The 12662-nt window shown below is 48.9% G+C and overlaps 1 protein-coding gene across 1 annotated transcript in view; it reads left to right on the top strand.

Annotated features, from left to right (window-relative positions):
- Hunk (hormonally up-regulated Neu-associated kinase) overlaps positions 1–12662 on the top strand; it is a 119076-nt gene that overhangs the window by 72889 nt on the left and 33525 nt on the right. The window contains exons 4-5 of the mRNA XM_052158547.1: positions 2065–2200; positions 12104–12231. Of these exons, the coding sequence (XP_052014507.1) occupies positions 2065–2200; positions 12104–12231 (264 nt within the window). The remainder of the gene's footprint in view (positions 1–2064; positions 2201–12103; positions 12232–12662) is intronic.

Raw genomic sequence — 12662 nt, 5'->3', positions numbered from 1 at the left:
CATGTGTGTAAAACTTTAATAACCATAATTATGAATGTGAAATATTCTGCCGTTTATTTCCCTATGATGTCTTTTAAAATCAAGTGTTCTTGGCCGAGATGGTGAGAACTTTAAATGCAGGTTCTGAGCCTTTCCGATTCCCAAGTCCTGCACGATTTTATCTTCTTGAAATGCGCTCTTAAGATAAGGCCAGGCCCTGTTCCCTAACATGCCTGGGTCAGTAGTGGGTGATCTGGCCTCTTATCTTGCCTTTCCTGATGGACCAGATGTAGGGGAAGGGAGGGGGTGGTCTGAAAGAGGCCATCCTTTGCTGTACCAGAGCCCCTGTTGACCCAACAAATGGGATCTTTGCCTTTAATCTTGGAAATTTAAGAGAGATGTTTTCTGGGACCGATTTCAGATAGGGCCTCTGATAGGCAACTTTCCTTAAAACTTAGACTCTTTCATGGTAGGTGTTGTTAGGGAAGCTGATTAACCCAATGGCTCCTCTCTTCCTCCCCTGCTCACGGGCCTCAGTATACGCTGAGATCTGAGAACAGGGCCCCTCACCTTTGCCTGTTCAGATGGGAGGCCACTTGTCATCTGAACAGCAGAAAGGCTTTTTTGTGCAGATCTTATAGTATCTTATGGGGCAGACTGGACCAAAGGGAAAGGAAATGGGCAGGTACAGGGTAAAGGTAAGGAAGGAGTCAGGAGGTGGGATCAGTGGGGGAAAATACAGTCAAAACAAAAGAAGAGAAAGTTCAGTGTTGGAATACGGACTTCCTGCTGGTTGTTCAATCAGATCCCTAATGTAGACTCTGGTTCATCCTCCGGACCTGAGGTGAGGGCTCGGTGTTCTTTGGAGCCTGAGAGAGTTCCAGGCTTCTCTCTAAACAAGCCATTCCGTTATTCAGTTCACTGCCGCCAGTGACTGTTCCGAAGTTTTCTAGTCTCGTGACCTGTGGCTTGTGGGTGGTTTCACACCCTCCCATTTTCTCCCGTACCTTTTGTCATTTCCTTTTGTCATTTCCCAAGCTTTCTCCCATGACTTTTGTGGTGGGCATGCATTTGTGGGTGGAGACACGCTAGAGCCAAGCGAAAGACAGGAATACTGCAGGAAGGATAGGGCTAGGTTCCAGCCTCAGAGCCAAGCTCTGGCTTGCCCGGAGCTTGGGAGTCTTGGGTCTGTACATTAAGAGCTCAGTATTTGCAGAGAAGTTCAAACGATGACCCAGGATCTCAGCTCTTAATTCTGAGATCAACAAAGATCGAAGAAAGATAGGAGGGACAGACGGACACTAACAGCTCTCTAATTACCCTCCTGTTGCAGGATCTTTAAAGATCAAAAGTAAAGAGTCCACAAAACTCTTAATAGACCCAAGGGAGCTGCGAGGCCCTCTGGGCCCTTCCTGCTGGCCTCCCAGATGCCCTCCTAATCTAAGAAAAGCAACGCCACGAGGTCACGTCGTCTGGTTGGCTTCACCGACCCACTGGGCGCTCTTTTTCCAGCCAGCATGCGGGGCTGTTTAAATTGTTTCCTCCCCACCGGCCCCTTCAAACTATGGTAAACCTCTGGAAGGAATTTCTTAAGACTTTAATGAAATGAAACTGAGCTGAGGAAGTCAGCTGTTCATGGTCAGTGATGCAGACGGCCAGCCGGAGAAAATCAGCCTCCATTCAGTTTCTCCCAGCCTGACCACCGGGCAGCCGGGATCTCAGCATGCTGTCCCTTCCCGACTCAGTCCTAGAAAGCTAACACTCTCTCCTTACCCTGCATGACTCATTTACAAGACTCGGTAGAAATATGTCTTGGCTCGTCACACTGTTAGGTCTAGCTGGATTGTGCGGCAAGGGCTGATGTAAAATGTAAAACGTTCCACAGAGAGGGAGCCGCCACCAGGCACGCCTTTGTCTTGAGAAGTCTATCAGAGTTATGGCTTGCAGCTGGCGGGTTTCCTGCTGAATGTTAAATTATGTGTTAGCCTGAGACAACGTTTCCTTTCCTGCTCTCTGGTTTTTTTTTTTTTTTTTTTTTTTTTGCTATTTTCTAATTCAGAGTTCATGTTTGTGTTTTCTCTGCAGACTTTGGTTTGAGCAACTGTGCGGGGATCCTGGGTTACTCGGACCCGTTCAGCACCCAGTGTGGCAGCCCTGCCTATGCTGCGCCGGAACTGCTTGCCAGGAAGAAATATGGTCCCAAAATTGATGTCTGGTCAATGTGAGTTATCCAGCTTGTAAAAGTGGGTCGGTGTTCCCTCCTGAGGTCCCGTGCCCCCTTTTCGTGAAGCAGTCTCTCACAATCTGACAGGAATTACCTGTGTGCCATGGGATATCTCACCGGTGTTTCTGAGAGCCCGGCTTCCCTTTCTTTTTCCAGACTTGTCTTTATAAACTTTCAAAATGGCATTTGCAAACATTTCATTGAGGAGCTTGGAAAAGCAGAAAACCCAGCCAAGTCTTCAGAGACCTTGAATTGATGTTCTGGGAACCACATGTTCTTATGTAAAACTTTCATAAAGCCAGGCCTTGGGGTGCAGGGCTGACGTCACAGCTACCTGGGAGGCTGAGGGAGGAAGATCTCAAGTTCAAGCCCTGCCTGGCCTACAGAGTGAGTTTAAGGCCCCCTGGGCAACTGAGTGAGACTCTGCCTCACAACAAAAGGAGAAAGTGGACGGAAACGCAGCCGGGGCTCAAGCCTGGCCAAGCTCATGGCACAACTCTAGGGTCATGGCCTGCACCACAAAAGCAAGCCAAACACACACACATGTACATGTATACACACACATACCACTACATATTTATACCATACAGGCTTGTGTGCACGTGCGCGCGCACGCGCGCGCGCGCACACACACACACACACACTGCAAAGCAAAACAAACACATAGGCCTGTGAATGTTCATCTACACATATCTGCACACATGACACACATACACACATACCACATGCACACTCCCTGTATACACACATGCAGCATGTACAGAGACACAGACCACATAGACATGCATCATACATGCCATATAAACAGACACACAGCACATACCTCCCCCAACACACACACACACACACACACACACACAAAATCAAACAAACAGACCCTACCATAGCTTTCTAAGCACGAGCTTTAAGTCGGTCTGACGCTGCTTACCCTCACCTCTATACCTGCCTGGTCCCCACCCCCATCTTGGCTCTTCTCCCATGTTCCCACCTGTGTTAACTTTGCTGGAACATTCTTCCATCTCTCGTTCCAATCTCATGCCCAGTCTTTACTCCAGCAGCCCCTCGTGGGCTCTGCATGTCTCCTCCTGAGGACCCCTGTGCTCGCGTAGTCTCCACCTCTGGGTGACAGTTTGCTGCCGAGATCAGGCTCCTCCTAAGGAAACAGATGGTATCGGTTGCTCCGCGTCCACACAGTGAGATGAAGCGTGGATCTCCTGAGTGGAGAAAGTGCACAGAGGAGGGTGTCAGGCTTTGGTTCCTCTGACACAGAAGCCAGTCAGCTGGAGAAGAAAGCACCAGCTGAGAGGGTTCAACTTTGTTTTGGGCTTTTTGCCAAGTTGCTTGGCCAGGGAGAGGAATTCAGATTTAGCAACCATTGATACTCCATCTCTCAGTGATGTGACCGAGATACAGGGTCCTGCTCCTAAGGGAAGGTTCTCTCTAGTTCCCCTTGCCCATGGTCACCAGCTCTCTGTCTGTCAAGAAGCAAGGACTCTGTGGGTCATGGTGGCAAGTGACCCTGGGGAAGACGAAGGAGATGCTGTTGGGCCACGCTGCCAGGATAGATCTGGAGCTGTTTTCTGCAGCCGGCAAATATCCTCTCCACGCAGCCCAGAATAGACGGGTCACTCCTGGGGTTCCCGGGTTGCTCGACACGTGTGTTAGTGTCCCCGTGATGGAATTATTCTCTCTACGAAGATAACACACACTGTAGATGCTCACAAAATCTTTACGAGGCCAAGAGACCCTTCTCAGAGGCTTGCTGGTGGGGAGACAGGAGCAGAACATGTAATGTGGAGAATTCCACTCATGCCAGGGTAGGAGAGTTCCCAGGAGCAAGATGGCAAGCTGTAGTACCCAAGGCTCTGCTGAGTGCTTCTGTGTCTCCTTTGCTGGGGCCTCACTAGGCAGAGCCAATTACCCAACCTTGAGACAGAGGAGAGACCTCCTTTCCTGCCATTGGGGGTAGAGCCAGCTACTGTGACTCACTTGTCCACTTCTAAGAACTGGATCATGTCACGCAGTCCCCAGCCAATATTTTGAAGCCCTAACCCCCTATGTCAAGGTATTTGGTGATGGGCCTATGGGAGGTGTTAGGATTGGATGAAATGGGGTGGGTGGGATCCATGATGCAGTTAGTGTCCTTATAAGAGACACAGAGAGCCAGGCAGTGGTGGCACACACCTTTAATCCCAGCACTGGGAGGCAGAGGCAGGCAGATTTCTGAGTTCAAGTCCAGCCTGGTCTACAGAGTTAGTTCTGGGACAGCCAGGGCTACACAGAGGAACTCTGTCTCAAAAAGCCGAAAGAGAGAGAGAGAGAGAGAGAGAGAGAGAGAGAGAGAGAGAGAGAGAGAGAGAGAGAGAGAGAGAGAGAGAGAACAGAGACAGAGATAGAGACACAGAGAGTTTGTATTATCTGGGTGCTATGTGAGGTCACAAGACAAGGGTGGCCCTGTCCAACTAGGAAGGAGACTCTCACCAGAGCCCAGCTATGCCTGATCTTTGTCTTGGACTTTCAGCCTCCAGAGCTGTGAGACATTGCCTGTTATTTGAGTTTCCTGTTCCATGGCACTTTGTTATGGTTAGCAGACTTTCCATTGTCAGAACTAAATACCTGAGGTGATTAATTCATGATAAAGGTTTATTTTGACAAATACCTCCGAAGGTTCCAGTCTATGATTGGCCTCGTTGACTGGGGTCTGTGGTGAGGCACAGGGTTAGGGATGTCGTGAACATGTGACAGGGCAGAACAGCCTAAGTTACAAGCCAGGGACAAAGAGAAACAGTAGACAGAGCCCAAGGGTCCCTTCCAGAGCACGCTCCTGCTGCTTACGGCTTCCCAGTAGACCTTACTCCTGAAGAGTCTGCTTCCAATCATGTCATCCTGGGAGCCAAGCCTTTAAAAGGCCATGAACCTTTCTTTGGTGGAGACCTGCCTAAACCACAGCATCAATATAGACTGGGCTGGACAAGACACACCTACCTATAAGTCCCCTGTAGATAGATGCAGTGTCAGGCAGTGTGGAGGCATGTGTGTGCATGAAACACCTCAGGAGGTGTGTGCATGGAACTGAGGAAGCAGAGGAGGGGCCTTTAACCCCCTCCTGAGAGCTGAGCGAAGCTGACCAGGGAGGGATGAGGCGGGGGAAAGCCCCGGGCAGAGTGTACCATGCAGGCAGCGCTGGCATCTGATCACTGCCAATTCTTAAGGTCTTGGTGAGAACACGAAACTTTAGCGCTTCCTTTACACGATGGATTTTCCACTCCTTTGGTGTCCTGTGTCTGAGGCTGGGATTAGGTTTCTGTGTGGTACCCGTGACTTTGTGGACGGCACCGGCAAATGGAAACCCAAAGAGAATTCCATTCAAGGCTGCTAAAGTTGAGAGTGGAAATGGAGCCCACGTTCTCCCTGTTCCAATGCTGCTATTATGAAATGTCTTCTTACTTACTGCTGTGAAGCAGCATACTGAAGAATCGACTTCTGAAATCAAAAGCAAACTCCTTCTGCAGACGCTTGTGAGCCTGCTGGGTGGCAGGGACTAACTGACTGAGGCGTCTGAGGCTGGTGAGGAGGAAACCCTCTTCTTCCATAGGAAGGCTCGGAGAACTCTTGAGACAGCCTGGAGTGCTGGCACATCCCTCTGGTCATGTGAACATTATCTAGTGGAAGGGAGATGGTGTCTGTGGTGGTCACTGTTGTCAGTGGTGTTATTTTCAGGATGATACAAATTATCTTTAAAATCCTGTTCACCTTTTTCCTTCACTTTTTTATGCCCATGTGCTTGAGCACACGTGCATGCAAACACACACGCACTCTCTCTCTCTCTCTCTTTCTCTCTCACATACACACACACACACACACACACACATGTTCGTTCTATTTCTCTCTCTCCTTTTCCCCCCACCCCCCACTTCCAGTAAACTTTGAGATTTTAGACACAAAACCAGAATGTTCATTCCAGTGCATCAAACCTTTAGTATTGCTTCGTGACTTTTCTCTCAGAGTGGCATATATTCTAATCTGAAAATAACTTTAATGCAGATGTATTTTTTTTCAGGCCTGCCTCTGCGTCCCAAGTTCTGGGATTAAAGGCATGTGCCACCACCACCACCACCGCCACCACCACCACCACCAGGCTCAGATCTACTTTCTTGTTTTGTTTCTGTTTTTGTTTTTGTTTTATTTGTTTTTTGAGACAAGAGTTTTTTCGTGTAGCCCTAGATGTCCTGGAACTCACTGCCTAGACCACGCTGGCCTCGAACTCAGAGACCTGCCTGCTCCTGCCTCCCAGGTGCTTGCATTAAAGGTGTGTGCCACCACTGCCCGGAACTAGATGTACTTTTTGATTGAGTAGAATTTAACTTCGAGGATATTACGATGCTTGTTTGAGAACCTCAATGATTCTCTAAGGAGGAAAAATAGACACCAGGAGCCTTGTTCCCTGAGAGAGAGAGGAGGCAGTGTTCCCAGTGTGTCACTGTGGCTGTGAAAATTGGCTGTCTGGTGTACTTCTGTGTAGTCCATGGGTCTTTCTGAGCTCCCTGCCCCTTCTTTCACATTAGAGGGACCCTGTCTTTTGCCGTGCCTTCAGGTGGATACATTGGGAGACAGAGAGGCACCATGCTCTCATCTCTCTAAAGAGAAGTGTTCAGGAAGAGAATGACAAACTTTGGGCCAGGTCCTCGGCTCTGCATTTTACAGAGATAATGCCAGATGCCACCCCTGCAGGCAGGGCTCACACACAGAGGGTTCTCTCCCGCTCATCTAAAAAGATGGTGGGGAAAGGGGTAGGAGGACGTCTGTATTCATCTGGGGATACTGACATCTTTCCACTTTTAAAAGTGCCAGCTGGGCAGTATTAACTCGGTATTCAGGTAATCCTCCTGCCTCTGCTTCCCAAGTGCTAGGATTAAAGGCACGCACCACCACTGCCCTGCTTGGGGACTTTTTAAGTTGATAAAAGGTGTTTCCCTGGGTATATAACCCCTGCCCCCCCCCCCCACTTTGTAGCTAGCACATTTACTAAATAGAACACAGAAGCAAAAAGAACAAACACCAGAAAATATTTTCTTCCAATTTAACGGAAGAGGGCTGGGAAGAGGATACTTTTAAGATAGTGAACTATTCCTAGTCTCCTTTGAGGACCTTAAATTGGGAGTTGTATTGAACGCCAGTGCAGAAAGAAAGAAGGATATAACTTTCTGGCAGGAGGTTAATTTTAAAATCTTGAAGGTCATTCCTTTCTGGTAGAACGGTGTGGAACCAAGGTGCCCATGTGGTCCCTCAGCTGTTCTTCGTGTGAGCAGGTGGTGGCTGAGGCTCCTGGCAGCCTGGCCCCAGCACTTGGGACCTCACTGGCTACCTGTCCTGCAGAGTTGGCACTTGTTTTGTCCCTTGCATCTAGGTAAAGTTTCTGGCAACTTCTCCAGGGAGCGCTGGCTCTGTGTCTTTCCTCTCGGAGGAATTTTCCTCTAGAGACTTTTAATGTGTCGGACTGACTATCAGGACCAGCGTTTGCCTTCTGACTCAGTGCTAAAGATCCCAGGCTATTCCCCAAGGGTACTTCCCTTCTTCAGGTTGCTCCTCACTGTCACCCAGTCCTTCTCTTTTGACACCAGAATATTGCGCAATATCCGCTATCCCAGAGGGTTCCTCCTCCCCCCCCAGGTTCTCTCTCCCTCCTCTTGGTTTTGAAAGCATTAGCACTATTGCCTTGTGACTCTCCCAGGCTCTGTAATTGCTGGCTTTCTTCAAAGCTAGCTATCCCGGAGTCACAGAGATTCGCTGTCTGCTGAAGAGAACCCAGGAAACCCCTGGGCCATATTTCAAAAGGCTTTTCAGGAAATTCTGAGCATGTTTTGAAACTCCGCCTGATTCTATGGGATTACAGAGGTTTATAAACCGCATTCCACAAGTCTCCCTTGGTATTCTTGCATACTTGTGAAATGTCAGAGGGGCTGAGTCTCTCTTTATCCACATATTAAACACGGATGAAAGCTCTAGGGGAGAGGAATTAAGATGTCCAATCTGGTTTCTCTTTGAAAATCTCCTAGGGCAATCTGACTATTAATGTGGGGTTTCTGTTCTCAATTGCAATAGGTCCCAAACACAATTGTAGTTTTTCTTGTTGTTTTGTCTTATTAAAAAAAAGTTTCATTATTTATTTATTTTTAATGAAACAACAGAGAAGATTATTTGGTGCTTGATTTACAGCAGACACAGCATTCCTGTGGGTTCAGCTATGTAGCCCTCAGATTATCTACATTTCAACGATAAATGACCTTGGGATGAAGTGAGAGAAATCATCCGTGAGGGTGTGTGGGTTTTTAATTGACCGTTTGATAAGAACTGGAAGCCTTTGGGTAAGGCAGGAGTTCCCTATCTTGAACATAGTAGCTTTCATCCTTACCTGAAGACTGAAGTAGATAAGGGAGAGGGGCAGAGACCAGGGTATTAAGCAGTGACTTATGAAAGGTTGTTTTTTTTTTTTTTCTTTCATTCTTTGAAGCCAAGTGATTTGGTATCTTCAGATCTCCTAGAAGAAAGTTTTGCAAAGGTTTTGAGTTGTTATTCTTGCTTCATCCATTCATCAAACCCCATTCAGCCGGCTCCTTCCCCCATCTCCCTGTCTCCTACTTCTGGAGACTTCCTGGAGGCATTCAGAGCATTGTGGCAAAGAAGCCACAAGTCCCCAATAGATAAGACATAACCTGAAAGGTGACAGGGCCGTGTCTTTAGGCATGAGTGCTGTATGCTGCCCTCTGAGAGGAAGAACAGTCTTGAGGTCTTCACGTGTTGGCTTAGGTGAGGTTTGTTTGTTGTTTAAGTGTTATGAGCACATGAATCCAGAATTAGGTGGGGTAAATTTATGACTTGGTACGACTAAAATACCTAAACTAATTTACCAAGACTAAGGAGCCCCTGCCTATTCCAGTGAACACATTACTATAACACAGTGGGGTCAATGCTGGAGAGGAACTGGGCGGCTGTCTGTAATCTGTGCAGCACTCCCTGCTAGAAAGGGATGCTCGGAGCCCTGCAGCCCTACTGTGATGACTTGATTTTACCATAGCTTAGGTTTTATCTTCCCAATGGCTCTTAAACTAGACTGAGTACATTCAGAGAGATTAAAAAAAAATCATTAATGTTGTCCATGTGTGCATCTGTGTATATGATGTGCTCTGTGTTTGTGTGTGATGTATGTGTATGTGTGTGAGAAAGAGAGAGAGACAGGCAGAGAGAGAGAGAGAGAGAGAGAGAGTGTTAGAGAAAGAAGAGAAAGATAATTCTCACCTCAGTGGGCACATGGTGGTCAGAGGACATGACAGTTCTCCTTTAACTTTGACACGCATTTCAGCGTTCAAGCACTTGTCTGCCAAGCACCATTATGCACTGAGCCTTCTCACTGGACCCAGAGGTGGTGAGGAGCCACATATTACCAGGCCTGTCCCCCGAGTCTCTGACTCCCCAAGTCTGGGGCCAGTCGCAGGAATGTGCAGTTAAGTGTTCGGGTGCTGCTGCTGTGGTGGAGCGATGCCAGCGCTCTGGAGAGTGGAGTCCTGGCCCGATGATCGGGACTCTTACACGGGCATCACTCACAGGCTAAGTCCATTTTTCCACTTCCTCATTAGATGGTGTGAATAGTGCAGTTCTCGCTATGGGAGAGTACCCAGTCACGTTCCAGAAGCCACGACACAGACAGCACAAAATACACAGACTTAACTTTGGCCACCCTTCCTCATTCAGCCCTGCAGGGCACAGGCTGCCTGCAGGCTGCTGGTATGGTTTATCTCGGAGGATGACTGTGGCCTTCAGTCACTGAGGAAGAGGCCAGAGGTTTCCCCACCCATTAAGGCCTCTCCGTAGGTACAGCTCTTACAGTTTGAGATTGCTTAGTTTTCTTTTCTGTTACTGTTGAAGACTCCCCCCAAGCCGAGGTGTTTGGCTCTAATCTAAAACACATCGAAGACTGAACACTGCACAGTGGGTTCCTAAGGCAGGTCCCCACCCACCTGTCCTCCCCTGCCCTTCTAAGCTGCCTCCTTCAGCTTGCCTCTGCAGCCCTCTCTCTTTCTTTGGTGACCTATCACTTGGTATGGATGTGGATGCTTGCTGCCCTGGTCCCCAGCTCTCCACGCTGGTCCCCGTGGTTCACTTATGTGCGATGACGCCTCGCCGTGTAAGTAACTTACTCGGCTGTGGAACTTTACATTCCTATCTCTAGTCACACTGGAGGAATGAGTTTTGCTGAACACACACCCAGAGTGACTGCTGTCTGTGGCTGTGCGTGTGCCTCGTCTGTTCCTGACTCTTGTTCCTTGGCTTATGTAATTTTCTCACACGGTCTTGTGCAGCCACCTGAAGATGTATCAGCTCCTCCTGCGTGAGAACACTCACCTGAGAAGCCTCCTGGTCTCAAAAGTCCTCTTGTGCTTCATTGAGCACTCCTGTGGGGAGCAGCGCAGCCCAGCATTCCCTCACACTCAGTGCTCTCTGTGTTTGTTTGTTTGTGGGTTTGCCCGTTGCCTGTTTCTCTTCAGCTCACCCTCCAAAATGGCAGCGTCCTTGCCTGGCGGACAGTATTCAGGCCTCGAGAGGCCTCCAGCAAGAATCTGTGGAATGACTGTTTGTGTCTGCCTCCCTGACGCCATTCTGAGTCCAGAGAGAGAACTGGGCCTCAGCTTACGTCTGAAATCCGAGAGTGCTTTGTGCTGAGCTGTGGGCTCCAGTACCTGTCATTATAAGGAATGCATACTTCGGAGGCGCCTCTCTGGAATTAGGCCTCAAGGGTCTTAATTTCAATCAGTCTCATTGGCTCTGTTTTGACTGGAAATACCGTTGTCTGCTTTTAAAAACACATCCGCCCCGGCACTGCCTTTGAACAGTGGGGGCCTCTTGGCAAGACAGGCAAGACAAGCAAGCATTTCTTCCCCATCAGGAAATCTCATCAACATGATAGTAGGTTTATACATCCAGGAAATAAAATCCTCCAAGAAGACGTCGCTGTCCTCTGGCTTGGCTTTGGATATAAGCAATTAGGCAACCACAGCCCTGATACTGGGCCAGGGTCTGGTAGCCGAGTCTCATGACGAACAATCAAAGGAGAAATGAGACTGGGAAGGACTTTCCTTAGGACAGACCAGACTAAGTTCATAAAGCCTGGCTTCGGTGTGGGGTTTTGGTCTCGGGCAGAAAACCTCATGAGCCCGGCACCGGTGGCTCTGGCCCTGGGTCTTTTCATCTGGCGCCTAAGTCCCGCTCCGAGCATTGCATCTGGAAAGATCACAGGCTGGCGAGGTGGCTCTTGATGCTCTCGAGATGTTGTTGCGCGTCCCTTTATCTGGAAGGTCTTGCTGTTGACATCTTCCCATTACAACTTGAATGTCCCCTGCTCAAATGCTTAAGGCCAGAACTATTTCTGGCTTTGGAATCTTTGCATACATGGAGTGAACTATCCTGGGTATGGGACCCAAATCGGTGTCTCGCACACACGTGATGTGCACAGCCAGAAGGTGAGTTTACAGGCCCTTTGTTGTGACTACCACTTGCCCCATGAGGCCAGACATGCAATTTTCAAGAGGCTTCAGAATTTGGAGGATTTTAGGCTGTCCAGCTAATACTCAGCTTGAATTCATGGGCAGGAGAGTGTGGTTCCTCCTCTGGCGGCAGCTCTTCCCGCGCTCATTCCGCTCGTCTCCGACCCCTCGGTACATCTCCACAGTGCTCTCACCCCAGCCTTCCAGTGTCAGCACCTCAACCAACCGTGACATGATGTGAGGGTTCTGGAGAGATGCGTTAGCCGGAGGCAGAGGCTGGACGCCGGCTCTGTCTGCACGCTCTGTGGCCTCTGCACCCGGGGCCTCTTCTGTCCTCACACTTTGATGTCTCTCTTTTCAGAGGTGTGAACATGTACGCCATGCTGACCGGGACCCTGCCTTTCACCGTGGAGCCTTTCAGCTTGAGGGCTCTGTACCAGAAGATGGTGGACAAAGAAATGAACCCCCTCCCGACCCAGCTCTCCACAGGTAACAAACGCATCTGCTGCTGTGGGTTGAGGCTCTGTCGCCTGTGCTTGCAGAGTATGCCTCATTTCAGAAGTGCCGTTGGTTTGATGTGAGTTCCTTCCTTGTGTAGAAACAACACATCACTGGGCTTCCCGTCCCTAAGCAGCCTGACCTTCGGTGTTCTCTTTCCTTGTAATTTGAAAGCTCTAAGCCCCTCCTTCTGTCTTTGGTACAAAACACTTAAATCAGGAGGGCCTTGTGTTCTTTGCTTGGGGAGTCACTGCAGGCGCGACTGTTTTACAGTGTGGCCTTGGAAAGGAGGGTTGTAAATGTGCGTACATTTCCTTTAGTCAGTTTATTGTAAAGAAATATTAGTCTCAGCCATGTATTTGGTCTATGATTTGTTTTATTATGTGAATTTTTGAAGTTTTCAGGTATAGGCAGGTTGGGTT

The sequence above is a fragment of the Apodemus sylvaticus genome, chromosome 15 (assembly GCF_947179515.1).
Source record: "Apodemus sylvaticus chromosome 15, mApoSyl1.1, whole genome shotgun sequence".
NCBI classification, from domain to species: Eukaryota; Metazoa; Chordata; class Mammalia; order Rodentia; family Muridae; genus Apodemus; species Apodemus sylvaticus.
Note: the sequence above shows the minus strand (reverse complement) of the source record. Positions and strands in the feature narration are given on the sequence as shown.